This window comes from Musca autumnalis, unplaced genomic scaffold (assembly GCF_047663935.1).
Source record: "Musca autumnalis isolate F117 unplaced genomic scaffold, ASM4766393v1 scaffold_4, whole genome shotgun sequence".
NCBI classification, from domain to species: domain Eukaryota; kingdom Metazoa; phylum Arthropoda; class Insecta; order Diptera; family Muscidae; genus Musca; species Musca autumnalis.
Genome location: NW_027411977.1, coordinates 155,640,898 through 155,656,463, shown reverse-complemented (window position 1 = coordinate 155,656,463; position 15,566 = coordinate 155,640,898). Strand labels below are relative to the sequence as shown.

The 15,566-nt window shown below is 33.8% G+C and overlaps 2 protein-coding genes across 3 annotated transcripts in view; one reads left to right on the top strand and one right to left on the bottom strand.

The window, feature by feature from the left end:
• Window positions 1–1,628, bottom strand: part of Sk2 (Sphingosine kinase 2) — a 41,970-nt gene extending 40,342 nt beyond the window's left edge. For both annotated transcript variants that reach the window (XM_073984667.1, XM_073984665.1), the window contains exon 1: window positions 1,394–1,628. Coding sequence is in view for 1 of the 2 variants with exons in the window: in XM_073984665.1 (XP_073840766.1) it covers window positions 1,394–1,535 (142 nt within the window). In the remaining variant the exon portion in view is untranslated. The remainder of the gene's footprint in view (window positions 1–1,393) is intronic.
• Window positions 1–15,566, top strand: part of LOC141402747 (islet cell autoantigen 1-like) — a 45,590-nt gene that overhangs the window by 6,821 nt on the left and 23,203 nt on the right. The window contains exon 2 of the mRNA XM_073984668.1: window positions 7,909–8,148. Coding sequence (XP_073840769.1) covers window positions 7,909–8,148 — 240 coding nt within the window. The remainder of the gene's footprint in view (window positions 1–7,908; window positions 8,149–15,566) is intronic.

Below are 15,566 nucleotides of genomic sequence, written 5' to 3'. Positions count from 1 at the left end.
GTGGCGAAGCAGGTAGTAGCCAAACGGAATATTTTATAACCAGCAGTGATGACATCGAAGTTTCTAAATATGAGCCGATGGTAACAGTACAAAACAAAGGTACCAATGGGATGGAAAATGATGATTGGCGAATTGAACGTAAGGACAATCCGTTCTATTGCCCTCGCAACGTTACTAACGCAGCTCATAAATCATCAACCAAAATTGTTATGAAGTCCCTACAAGAGCAGAGTGGCGAAACGGAAACGAGGTCGCCGTGTAATGCCGTTGAGGAAGAAGTTACCGGTGCAGATAGTATGAAGCGTACAGTTGTACGTTGTTCATCATGCCATGGTGCTACCGGAACTGGTGCCAGAAGTTGTCTCCAAAACATGTCCAGTTATGAAGAAAGATTTATTGGAATGCAGTATCCTACAAAAAGAAATGGGATATTCAAAATGTTTCATCGGTGGAAGCAAGATCCACCACATCATAGCTGGTTGCTGAAGGTGTTGGGTGCTGTCACCTAGACATAAGATATTATAATTCTTTATATTTTTATTATTAATTTAGAACCTAAGTAATGCCTTCAGCAATTTGAAAATGAAAAATATTATATTATGTTAATGATAATATCCCTATATTGTAAAAAGTAACATACAAACGTATAATTGTTAAAAGATTAGGATCTTTTCACGGTGGGGAGTATGGACAATTTTGTAGAATTGTTCTCTCTGTTATGGGGTCAGGTAGATTAGAATCTGTATTTAACGACAACAGCTGTCGGTCATATATAATTACCGAGTCGCGTCCTAAACACTTGAGTTAAGATAAAAAGGGACGATCGTAAAATATGTAATCTTATCACCGCTACGCATTGTCTGCGTGGGGTGTATTTTTAATGTGCATTTATGTACACAGCGTACATTACTAAATGTATTGTATGTGTGTGTTAGTTTTAAGATCTGTAAATAATTTAGTGAATAAAGAATGAGTCTCTCTAAAAGCATCAAACAGACAACATCAGCCCGCGTGTTTTCTATTCTTGGGTTTTTTCCTTAGTTTTTCTTGGGCTACATTTTTAGTGATGAGGTTGAGGAGTCGACCTCATCAGCAGTCATAATTCGACAAGGCAATACCATAAAGCTAGATTGGTACCAAAAACCAACTGCATCTGGACGATTGATTAATTTTAATTCAAAACACCCAAGACGTACAAAAATAAACACAGCTACAAACTTCATCAATAGAATATATGGTATAAGTGACCCAGAATTTCATCCCAAAAATGAACAGAAAATACGTCAAATACTGGCCAAAAATGAATTTCCCCACAAAACCATTAATGATTTGCTACAACATGCAAAAACTAAGCATAAAAAGATAAAAACAGAAAAAGAAAAAACATACAAACCTGTAACGTACATTCCTGGATTTTCCGAACGACTCTGCAATTCAGATACTAATGTTTGGTTTACATTCGGCGTCTTTTCGTGATTTCGATGGCGTTTCGTGATTTCGCGCGGAATCAAGCAAAATTTATCATGATTTCGCATACAAAAATGAAATCATCTCATTTCGTGATTTCAGCGAAATCAACATCGAAATCACAGTACACATGATATACGACCCTGTTTGTGACTGAAAAAGTACCAAAAGTTGCAACACTTTTCACGTATCACAATAAACAAGGTAGATGGTCAATTGCTGCAACAAAAAAAATTTTAGTATCAAAATTTGTAAATAATGTGAAAAAATATTAAATTACTTTGTTACAATGCTATTTTTCTTTGTGTCCCGTACTTTTTTAATGGTAATGTTGGAAAAAAAGAGCGAATTGTCAAAAATTGCTTCCCCATACAAATTTCTAAAAAAAAAATACTAGAACGGAAAAATGGCAGAAATTGCAAGAACTCCAGTAAAAATGTCAAAATCAACGTATCAGCTATCGTATTTAGATGATAATGAACATGTTGCTAGTTTCTACTATGCCAAAATTGTATGGCAAAAAACAGGAGAATAGGGTGTTATTCGGCGCTTTTTTTGGTATATAGAGTAGTGCAAGTCTTGCTAGATTTCTTAGTACTAGAGCTGGTCAATCTAGTTCACTGAACGGTTCGATCTTTCTCGTTCCTTTTATTAAAAGGAACTAGTTCCTTAATATCGTTCCTTCGTTCCATATTCCTTCGTTCGTTTGACATTTAACTCAAATATTCTTATTGGATAAATCACTCCTTTTGATCAGTCGTTCGTTCACATGGTATTTTGCTGTTCTTTTAGTGTTAAGCGAATAAAAAACAATTTTTATATTGTTTTTATTTTTATTTTATAGAATTTATGCACTTTATTAAAGTGTAGTAAACAATATTTGTAAATGTTTATAATTGATGAAGGCGAGTTTTTCGTCTCATTATTTAAGGAATAATACTAATGATAAGCGAGGCAAATACCACCCTTCCTCAAACTCGACTGTGCTTTTTACGGAAACATACACTTAATGGCTTAAGTGGGGTACACACGATCAGTTTTGACTGTCAGTTTTGCTCAAATAATCGGTTGCTTGCCAGTGTGACCGTTCACTTTTGTCAGTCATCAGGCAACCACAAAATATTTTGTGGTTGCTGGACGGTTGGACAGTTATCGATAATTCCGAAAAATAGACAGTCAAAACTGATCGTGTGTACCCCACTTTAAGACTTGCCCTGATCACAAAAATATGTATATCGTCTAGATGTAGTCCATACTTCCCGAGATATAGGCCTTTAAAGTTCCAAAAATATGTAGCCGAAGGCCGGCTAATTAGGGAAAAATTAATAATATAAAATAAAGTTTTGTTTCAATTCCCTAGATTAGAACTTGTCCATAGGTGATAGTCTTTAGTTCCCGGCCGAAGGCCGGCTATTTGGAAAAAAATTTAATTTAAAAGAAAATGTTGTGCCTGTTAAGAGACTTATACCTTTCCACAGCAGAAAGTTTTAAATCCCCGGCCGAAGGCCGGCTAATGAGAGAAACATTTATAAAAAATAAATTTTTTGTTCCCGTTCCCTAGATTTGCCCCTGTCCATACGAGAAAGTCTTAAAACCCCGGGCGAAGGCCGGCAATTGCAAAAGAAAATTATAATTTATAAGAAAATTTGGAACTTTAATGGCCTATATTTCGGGAAGTATTGACTACATCTGGACGATATATATATTTTTGTGATCAGGGCAACGAGAACTACCTGTGGTAAAAATTTCAAAAAAATCGGGTGTGCGCTCGTATTCCCGTCTTGTCCCCACTTAATTTTTATTGAAAATCTATTTTATTTTCCGACACATTTCGATAGTTAAACGCAAAATCTATTTATGGTCTGTTCCTTTACTTCTGAAAATGGTAAAACCGGCAAAAGTAGCAAAAGTTGTAAACTGCTCCCATATGAATTGTATGGTGTCTGAAGTAAAGGAACGCTTTTCGAGTAAAAAGTGGTAAAACTTGAAGATTCTTGAACGTAAAGGAACAGAGCTTTAATTTCATCACGGTTAAAGGAGGCACAACCTTTCACATACATATACACAAACACACGCGTCGTCAATAACAAACGAAATAGAAAAAAAAAAACGTTTGAATCCGATGAACAAAAAGAACGAGATGAGCGAATAGGACGAGATGGACAAAAGGAACGAAAGGAACCATATAAACGAACGAGTCGGATATCGTTCCGATCGTTCCAGTCTCGGAATAGTTCCAATGAACTAGTTCGTTCCGGTACTACACAACTCTACTTAGTACGGTAACGCATTTTTAGCACTAAACGGGACAACTGCTGCAAGTAGTAATATTTTGCAAGTTCTGAACACAACTTTTATCTATCAAAATTTATTATTATGATGTCTCAACGATAAAATAATTTTTTACGATATATAAATAAGTTTACGATAATTTTCGAAATAAAGTTGTAAAGTTCTATATCGTCGTATATTCTTGATGACTAATTCAATTTACAACAACTTGTTTTGAAAATTCATGTTCGATCAGCTGCGCCTATGCATCTACCTTGATTAGTGTGATATGTTTGAAATCAACAAAAAAATAAGTGTAAACACCGGGGTGTATTTCAGGATTTCGTGAAATCCAGTGGATTTTAGAGCGCAAGTGTAAACTTGGCATTATAATCGAGAACACTACCAATTAGCTTTAAAAAGTAATAATAATGTTAAGACTATGTTCAGTAATACCAAAACAAAGACTAAAACAGAAGATAGGTGCAATTTAGTGTATAAGATAACATGTAATGGGGACGAAACCAACATATTCCAGAAGGTATATGTTGGCACGACAAAAACGAAACTAAAAACAAGACTTTCCGGACACAAGTCGGATCAAAAACCTGACAAACCTATAGAACAGAAGACAGCATTAGGAGCTCACTGCACAATAACTGGACACAAACCCAATTTGAAAGACGTAGAAATATTAGCAACAGAAAATAACTATAAAAAACGCTATACTTTAGAAATGCTACATATTATTAATGTACCCAATGACAAAAGAATCAACTTTAAAACCGACACAGACCACTGTGCGCATATATATATTTAGAAACTTAGTGCATAAACACGGACGAAAGAACGCATAGTTTGACGTTGCCATTAGAAAGTAGCAGACACTATTCTTCCAAAAATGTAATTTAATTGTGTAATATTTTTTTAAATCCTTGTATAATCAAAACTGTGTTTTTAAAACAGATCCCTGAAGATGATTGTCGAAGACAATTGAAATGTTGGATGAAATAAAGATTTAACAACAAACATCAACAGTGTTTTTGATGACCTTTAGCCAAACCATCAACACCAAAAATAAAAATCGACAGGTCAACAATAACTAACAACAACAATTTTAATTTAACGCAAATCGAAGCAACACCTATTCAGCCTTATTACGGTTGGCGTAGTCGTATCCAGAATTGCAAGTTGACGTGTCGAAACGACTGATTGGTATTATGAATATATTCGTTCTTAAAAGTTAAAATATCACATTTCAAAGAATTCTTTTGGTTAAAAAATTAATAGAATTATTAGTAGATCATGTTTAAGCTTTTAATCCAGAAGAAAAACCAACCCTACAGTTTTTACAATCAAAATAATTGTTCGGCGTAGACGTTTTTGTAGTCATTGGCGTAGTCGTTGTCGTAGGGCTAATTTATGGTATCACGAAAAATTTACGACAACGAAAATTTTTTCCTCATACAAAATTAAAAAAAATATATTTTTTTAATTGTAAAATAATTCGTTCGAAATCATCTTTTGGACAAGAACTAAGAAATTTGCATTGCTTGAATCTTTATACGAGGACTCCAACAGATTTTCAATAGGAAGTTTGTCATCTGATAAAAACACGAAAGTTGTCATACGAAAATGAATTAAAGAAGTAAAATTTTTCTTTATTTTAGTTATTTTCCAATATATTTCATTAATCATTGCCAAAAAATTCTTTTGAAACTGATTTGTTTTTATTTTTATATGCAGTCGTTAACAAAATCGGTCACGACTCTTTCCTCGCATTTCAACGCCACACGTGATACCGATTTGTTATCAAAAAAATAAATTTTATTTATAGCTTAAGAAATCCGTCCAGGGAATGATGAATGTGTTTCTTTCGATATTTTATGGATCTATGATACTGTAAAATAAAAAAAATGTTCGTAGTATATAATTTTTCATCATATAAAAAATGCAAACTACGACTACGCCTACGACATTTGAATGCATACGACTACGCCAACCGTAATAAGGGGGATTATTTTTTGTTAACGCAAATCGAAACAACGAAAATCGAGGTACTAGTGTACGAGTATTGGTCGCATAAGTGATTGGGCTCATTATAATAGATTATCTTTAAATTTTGCTAAAACCAAGTTTGTTGTTTTTAATGGTTCACGACATCGTGATGCCGTCCATAACATAGTTGTTCAACGTAGTGTCATTAACTCCAGTAATGAAATTACATCCCTTGGATTCACGATTGATAATAGTCTCCAGTTCACTTCTCACATTGCTCATGTTTGCTCCAAGCTAAACCTGATCCTGAAAAAGTTGTATTGCCTCAATGTAATTTTCCCAACGCAAGTAAAGTATATGTTGGCACAGTCCATGCTAATGCCTCATTTGCTGTACGGAATGGACGTGTTTGCATGTGACATCCTGTTTCCATAAAATATTAAGGTTCGTCTACGGTAGGCATTGTCGAGGAATTATTCGAGTTTTACTTTCCTATTTTTAGGTACTTCGTTTGAGAATTACCTTCAAATGAGGTGGCCCTGGACAACCCTCATATCTTCTCCCTTATTTTCAGTTTTTGTCTACATCAAGGAATACTCAAATATATAATGACCGGCTACAAAATTTTATATTTTCATAATCAGGGCATCCAGATCTATCTATGGTGAAAATTTTAAATCGATAGGACGATTATAGTCAAACTAGGAATGTTCCTCAAAAATACCGTAGATTACTCTTCATGTCTCTAGATCAACTAAGTATCAACAAAAGAGACCTTTTTCTAGTTGCGCCCTCGTGTTTCAGACATTTGCATTGCGATTTTTTCAATATAAGAGTAGTATTTCAAATTGTTCCCTCTTTATGGGCAAAAGTCGAAATAAACTACTAAAAAAGTTGTTTTTTTAACAAAATGGTAGTAACTCAAAAATTGTTTAGAAATATAAGCAAATACTTAACGAAATGAAAAGAACCCAGTAGAAAGTGTCTTTAAGACAACATTGGTGAATCGTGCACCACATTTCCAATTCGTTCACGACTCTTTACAGACACAGCCCCTTCGGATCGTTGATGGCATTTTCACACAAGTGTCCAAGTATTCATGCACGACAACTTGGGCGACAGGGTAAGCGAAGTTGTCGTCGACGACGATCTAGGTGACTAAAATCCCCGTATTTCATCCACGACTGTTTCACCGACCCTGTCTTGCTACTAGTCATCAATGACCCAACTGAAGACAATTTCATTTATGTTGTCGTGTGCCAATTTTTTGTTTTTATTAAATTATAAAATACATTATATCCACAAATTTATTATGCAAAGCTCACGTATGTTCTGCAAGCCACCATTATCTTCCAGATTTGCCACGCCCTGCTTCTTACTGCAGCCGACTGAGACGGCGATCTCCCTTTATTTAAGGATTCTACAAGAAAGAAAATATTTTAAATGAATGCTTAAGAAAGTCACTATAATATTCTAAAATCTTACCAAGCGTCATGTTGAAGTCTTCAAAGTTATCCATGACTTTAATCTACATACATGTATCAAAATTATAACTATAATTATTTATAATGTAATTACAAATAATAAATAATTTAATTTACATATTCTAACTTAAAATTTTTTAAGCGTTGGTGTACTTTGTATAAATAAAAACAGTTTAAATCTTGAAGTGGATTCCAAAATTTATGATATTTTTATATTACATAAATTACAAATCGAAATTTTTATATTTGAATAAATATATGAACAATTGTTTCAAAGCACACTTCTTGAGTACTTTTTGTTCGTTACCAAGACACAATGCAAAGCATAGTTTTTTTCACTACTGAAAAGGAAAATAGGAATAAGAAATTTCAAGTTACTACCCTTTTGTTGAATAGGTGCGATATGGAGATCGGATCATCCGTTTTCGAGGAGAGCACTGCTTTCAAATATGCCATTTCGAGAAAATCGCGTTTGAAATTTCGATATTACATACAAATTACAATGATTTTTTCCTATCTAACGCTCATATCCCAGTCAATTTGTGCCCGATCGACTCGATATTTTTTTTACAAAATTGGGCTTCCTTCTCTTTAAAACATAATTGCACTTTACAATTTTGTGTATTACATATGTATTTTGTTATATTTTCGTGTAAATAATGAGATTTTACATTGATTCTATTTTCAGATCGACCTTTTAGCTGCAGCAAGATGTAACATGTTTTCTCATGTATTAGTTTCGTATATGACTGAACTGAGACAGTTCGGGCTTAAAACTAGTGCAACATTTGATACCATTTCTAAAGCACTTGAACAAAAGCCAAAATATGACTTTTGCATTCTAAAGGATTTAACACAACACGAAGAAGTTCCGGCTAACATAAAAAATATTCCCTCATTTGATAATGACCAAACGTTGTTTTTCGCTGTAAGTTAAAATATTAGCGAAATATTATTTGACTTTTTTACTTCACATAATTTTTCAACTCAATTTATTACAAATTTATACACCTTTTCACATGTAATTTGAAACATTACAGTTGTAATTCGTAATTTGCATTCCATTTGCATTTTGAATTATTCCAATTGTTTTTCGAATTATTCCATTTGCAATTCGAATTATTCGATTTGTAATTCGAATTATTTTATTTGTAGTTCGAATTATTCCATTTGAATGAAACTCGAAAAAATCGTTCCATTGCTTTTATATTCGAAATACAAATAAAATGTTTCGAATTACAATAAGAATAATTCGAATTACAAATGTAATAATTCGATAAAAAATAAAATAATTATAATTACAAATAGAATAATTCGAAATACAAATAAAATAATTCAAATTTCAAATGAAATAATTCGAATTACAAATGGAATGTTTCGAATTACAAATGGAATAATTCGAATTACAATTGAAAGATTTCAAATTACAAATGGAATTCAAAATTTTATTTGACTTTTTTACTACACATAATTTTTCAACTCAATTTATTACAAATTTAAACACCTTTTTCACATGTTATTCGAAACATTACAGTTGTAATTCGTAACATTTCATTTATAGTTCGGTAATTCTATTTGTAATTCTTAGCATTTTATTGGTAATTCGAGAATTCCATTTGCAATTTGAAATATTTCATTTCTTATTCGAATTATTCCATTTGCAATTCGAATTATTCTATTTGTAATTCGAATTACTCCATTTGTAATTCGAATTATTCCATTTGTAATATCGAATTATAATAACCTGGGTCTCCGACAACTGAGTGTCAAGGTTGCCGGCGTCTAAGCATTCTGAACCACCATCAACTTGTCAAAATTCTAGTAGACAATAGCTTCGTTCCAGTACTTTTTTAATGATAAAAGTGTCAAAAGAACAATCTGTTGAAAATGAGTCCAACACACACATTTTTCCAAAATGTACGGGAACGGAAAAATGGCAGAAACGTAAAAAAAACTGGAACAAATATCAAAGTCGGCGTGTCAGCCAATCGGAAGACGACAAACATGTTGCACATTTTCGCTCGCCCAAATTTGTCGTGTAAAAAGTTTCTAAAGAGAGAGCCATGGTACAATTACTTAGGTAGATGCCTCAGCCCAGCTGATCGAATCTAAAACGTCAAAAAACTAGGAATTCGCTATGAAAAAACAAAACAAAAAACCATATGATTCGGTAAGTAAGAGATAGCATGTGTTCACTTCGCTGTACAAACGCAAGCGATAAAAAGAGACAACAAGAAACCATTTGGCGAAAATTTTGACAGTTTACATTACAAAAAAAGTTGCTTTGTTGTAGCAATTCGCCAATGTTTCTACCTAAGTAATTGTACCATTGAGAGAGCCAATCAACGCCATTTTTGTTCAAAGAGAAGTGAACATTTTGCAACTTTTTTGGTGTACGGGAGTAGAGGGGTAATGGCGGTTCTAAATTAAAAAGCGCCTTTTTTGCCTATTCGGCCCACTGTGCAGGCTGTGTGTGTGTGTGTGTGAGAGTGTGTGTGTGTGTGAGAGTGTGTGTGTGTGAGAGAGAGAGAGTGTGTGTGTGTGAGAGAGAGAGAGTGCGTGTGTGAGAGAGAACAAGAGAGAGAGATCGCTAGATCGAGAGAGTATTTGGAGAGCAGATCTTAAATGTAAACATAGCTTAAATATATACAAAATATTAGGGTGTCTCAAAAATATTACCTCCAAAAATATTAGGGTTGCCACATTTACCGCTTAAATTAAAAAAATATTACGTTGAATCATGAAATATTGGGTCCCCAATGTGAGAGATAGGATAAAGACCAGCCCTAAGAAGCAATTCTTACCCGAACAGCCCTATTGTGCGAGAGAGTTTTATTCAAACAAATGTATGGCATTAGAGAACATATGAGAAAACTAAAATAAGAGAGAGAGAGAGAGTAAACTAATAGACGGTTATACATTTACCCATTTACATGTATGTATATCCAGATAGTTAGGATAAAGACCAGCCAAAAGATGCAATTTTTGTCGATTTGAACCACTGTGCGATTCAGTTGGAGTCAAACAAATGATTTAGTGGAGGATATCTAGAGAGCCACATTTAACCTGTATATGTGTGGGAGGGAGCCAGACCTTGATTTCAGGAGAGAAACACATTTAACCTGTATATGTGTGGGAGGAAGCCAGACCTTGATTTCAGGAGAGAAACACATTTATCCTGTATATGTGTGGGAGGGAGCCAGACCTTGATTTCAGGAGAGAAACACATTTATCCTGTATATGTGTGGAAGGGAGCCAGACCGAGAAGTTGAGAGAGAACCACATCTGATCGTTAATGTAAACAAAATACATTTCAATATATGTCTGTCTGTATGCATGCCGAATCATGATCGTAATCAAAGTGGATATTTCCGTCCGTCCGCCCGCCAGTCTCTCTGTGAGCATGTTCAATCATGTTCATAACTTAACATATGTATCCCCAATTAATTTCACAATATTGTGAAATTCATGTTTTAGAATACTACAGTTTTCGTATAAAAAGCAAATAATCTTAAATAAGATTCAATGTATACCCAATTAATTTCACAAGTTTGTGAAATTATTGATGATGGTCAGGTTCGTTCGTCTTTTGAATTTCATAACTCCGCTATGAGTTGAGATGAATGTCAGAGTTTCTCATATTGCAACAAAAACCCAAGAATAAACATTAAGTGACTATGAAATGATTCGTACAAATTCTTTCCATTGTTTTACTCCATGTTAGCATACTGGTGATCGATACATTGACCAAAAATTTGATTTTTTGTCACCGAGCATTTAGGCAATTTGTTTACATTTAGACAAATGTAAACAAATCTGCAGTATTCAATGCTACAAGAATATTTCTTTGTTCGTAGGAAATCTTGCCCTTTGTGGGTATTACCCAGTTTGAGTCTGCAATGCATGTGTTTATGTTGACCATCAGGTGGTGGGGGGATAGGGGGTCAAGTGTGATGTGGAGGGGTATGATTGAGGGCGGATTTTGATTCTGGAATACAATCAATACTTTGATTCATCCAAATAATTATATATTGATGGGAATTGTTGAGAACATCATCAGTACTTAACAAGTCACGGATTATTCAAAAACCCAAGAATAAACATTAAGTGACTATGAAATGATTCGTACAAATTCTTTCCATTGTTTTACTCCATGTTAGCATACTGGTGATCGATACATTGACCAAAAATTTGATTTTTTGTCACCGAGCATTTAGGCAATTTGTTTACATTTAGACAAATGTAAACAAATCTGCAGTATTCAATGCTACAAGAATATTTCTTTGTTCGTAGGAAATCTTGCCCTTTGTGGGTATTACCCAGTTTGAGTCTGCAATGCATGTGTTTATGTTGACCATCAGGTGGTGGGGGGATAGGGGGTCAAGTGTGATGTGGAGGGGTATGATTGAGGGCGGATTTTGATTCTGGAATACAATCAATACTTTGATTCATCCAAATAATTATATATTGATGGGAATTGTTGAGAACATCATCAGTACTTAACAAGTCACGGATTATTCAACATCGCATTCCAAAATTCTAATTGCTTTTAAAAATGGCTCCCCATATTTGTAATTATTGTGGAAATTCTTTCAATGCTAAACGCGAATTTTTTAAACACGTAAAATTGCATTGTAAAGATTGTGGACAATTGTTTGGCGATGCCAGTCAATTAAAATTCCACCAACTGTCACCACATACTAATCAACAAAAACAACAAGAACAACCAACTGTATCGCAGATGAATGCACCTAAAATAGACAAAATTAATCGGGTCGATAAGCTATGTGCAGACCCCCCATACCAAGTGCGGATATTATTCGAAAGTTCGCCACAAAACTTCGAAAGTGATATTATTTTCGAGCAGAATACAAGGGTTTTTTCGATAGTGTAGGCCAAAAATAAAATATTTGGAATTGTTGTCAAATTTTATTTTTTCAAATTAAAATCAGTTTGTAAAAAGTTTCATGTGAATTCGTTTATTTAGTTGAATTAAAAGAATTTGGTTTATTTATAAGTTGTGTAAATAACAATCGCGAAATTTTATTGTGTTATATGTTTTTTATAAAAGAAAAGTTGAAAATATTTTTGCTGAGCAAATATACCAGATGAAGGGACTTTTGAATAAGATGAGAAAATTATGCCCCAGGAAGAAGTGGATACATATTGCATGAAGAATCCATTGAAGGTGAGACTCCTGACGTTGAAGAACGTTTGACGCGGGTTTGCGTCCCTGGAAGAAGTGGACACATAGTGTCAGAAGATTCAATCGATGTCGAAAATATTCTCCGATTACCTGGCCGAAAAGGTTTCTTGGCGTGTGAACAGCAACTAAAAATTGCAATTCGGAGTATGTATATTTATATTAAGCCTATTTTAAATATTAATTTTTGACATATGTATATCTTTTCTCTCGTTTTAAATGTACCCGGGTGACATGGTGGCTGACCTGGGATTTTCCCTGGATGACAGAGTTGTAAAACGCTCATGACAGGGTTGTAAAAGCCGCGAAATGACATATGAAAAGCATAAGTTCGATGAATCTAAAAAAGAAAATGAAGAAATTTATATCTATATAGTCTTAGTTTTCCCGCTATTTAATACTTTGAATTAATTGTTATGTTTTCTGTTTATTTTGCAATTCTTGCATTGAATTATATTATTTTTAGTTTTTGCAATACACTTTCCTAACTCAATAAAAATATATGTATTAAAATTTACCTAAAATAACCTTTAATTATTGGGGAACGAATGGAAAATGAAACACCAAAACTATCGATAATAATAACATTAAAGAGCTTCTAGCGATATCTAAAATGAATCGTTAAAGTATCGCTAAATTATATGTTTCCGTATTGTTTTTGATTCGAAAATAATATTATTATCGATACTTCGAAAACGAAAGTTTTACTGCCACAAACTGAGCGACCAGTGAATCGTTTTTGATTCGTTTTCGTGTGTCGTTCTCGAACAAAATATCCGCAAAACTATCGCAAAACATTCGAAAACGATATCGTTTGCGATAGCAATGGTGCAACGTTACAGTGAAGAATATGATATCTCATATTCGAAGTGAGAATCATCGCAGTGTTGTTAGAAAAAATTTGGAAAAAAATATAAAAATTATAAAAAGTGCTTTCAATCAAAACATTACATGTTATGAAGTGGAAAATACTAAAGACATTATATTACCCCGTGATTTTCTAAAAGACGCAAAAGACTCAATAATAAAATATTTAAAATTTGAGTTGATTGAAAAAAATTGTATCAAAGTCAATATGGAGCTGCAGGGACAGTATGTGAAGCCCACCGCTGTAAAAGAGAATCAGTCAAAATCTACCGAGTCGACAGCAACAGCACAATTGTTTAATCACATATCAAAGACTGTAATACTGTCCCTAGGTGATGATCTAGATAAAATCTTTACCAACCAAGAGAATGAACTTGTCGACAAATCAGACGAGTTTCAAGAAAGAGGTTCTGGATGGGCCTTGGAAAAACTTTTAAAAATTGACGTCAATATTAACAAAGTCAATTTAACTCGGGGAGCCCAATTCATCCCAACACCGGCATCATTAAGTTCAAAACATGCGTGCATAAACATCAAAAATGATGATGAATACTGCTTTCAAAGGTGTATGGTAGCAGCACTAAGTTTGCCGAAAAATGTAAATGCTGATAGAACGTATGCATACAAAGTCGATGTCAAGCAGGATGTCATCCGTCTCGATACAGGAATAACATTAAACTTTATGGGTTTAAGTTTTCCATTGGCTCTAAAGGATGCAAAACAATTTGAAAAAGCCAACCCCGAAATCAGCATAAATGTTTACGGATATGAGCGATATTCCATTGAAGGCCCATACTACCTTACAAAAGAGGAAAAGAGGCATCATGTTAACCTGATTTTACTCAACGATGGGGATAAATTCCATTATATATGGATTAAGAACATGTCACGGTAATATATCAACATTTAATAATGCTAAATAAATTATATACTAATAATTGTGCATTTATTTCAGCCTCTTGAGATCACAGTTAACAAAACATGAACACGCAGCATATATCTGCAACGACTGCGTTCAACATTTTCATAGGGAGAAGGACCTAGATGTTCACAAAAAAACAATGTGGGGGTGTAGTTTGCAGCATGCCCAAGACAAAGAAGGACGCGATACTCAAATTTGGAAACTACAAAAAGATGCTGAGGGTGGGCATTAGTATATATGCTGATGCTGAGAGCGTATTGAAACATAAGGAGCAGGAACCCAATAACAGCGGAAAAACAGAGCAAGTAAAAGAGCACGTACCATGTGCTTTTAGTTATAATATAAATGTAGTTTTGACTCTAGTTTAGATAAGTTCTTTACTTATACTGGCCCTGACGCGCCAAAAGTTTTCTTAGAAAATTTAATTAATGATTGCAATTTTTTTTATAATAACTATTTGTCAAAAGTTAAACCAATGATTACATTAACACCCGAAGAAGAATTACAATTTAAAACAAGTGTCAGATGCCACATATGCGATGAACCGTTAGGTTGTGATAGAGTTCGTGATCATTGTCACCTAACTGGTAAATATCGCGGGCCTGCACATAATCGTTGCAATCTGCAGTATCAAATACCTAAATTCATACCAATTTTTTTCCATAACTTCTCATCTTATGAATGTCACCTTTTTATTAAAGAATTATCTAATTTTGGTGGAGATATAAAAGTAATTCCTCAAAATAAGGAACTTTATATATCCATGTCTTATTTCATTAATATGAAAGATGATGAGTCGAATAACACTACTAGCTCCAATAGTAGTGTTGTTGTAGGAGAAGAGAATGAAGAAGAATGGAGTGATGAGGGAGAGGATTCAGAGGAAGAAGATGTAGGGGAGGAAAGACAATGTGAAAAAGACAAGAAGAAAAAGAAGAGACAAAACAGACTTGAACTACGTTTCCTGGACAGTTTTAGATTCATGCCTACAAGTTTAGACAAATTGGCAAAGAATCTGCCTAAAGACGATTTTCATGCAATGAAATCATATTTCCCTAAGGAGAAAGATTTTACGCTCTTGACAAGGAAAGGTGTTTTTCCTTATGATTATCATTTGAAAAAATAAAAGATACCCAACTACCACCCATAGAAGAATTTTACAATAAAATGATAGATTCTGAATGTTCAGTAGAGGACTACAACCATGCAAAACAAGTTTGGTCACATTTTCGTTGTCAGACTTTGCAAGATTATATGGAGTTGTACCTAAAAACAGATGTCCTCTTACTAACAGACGTCTTTGAAAATTTTCGAGATGTCTATGAATATTCACAAATTAGATCCTTGTCAATAT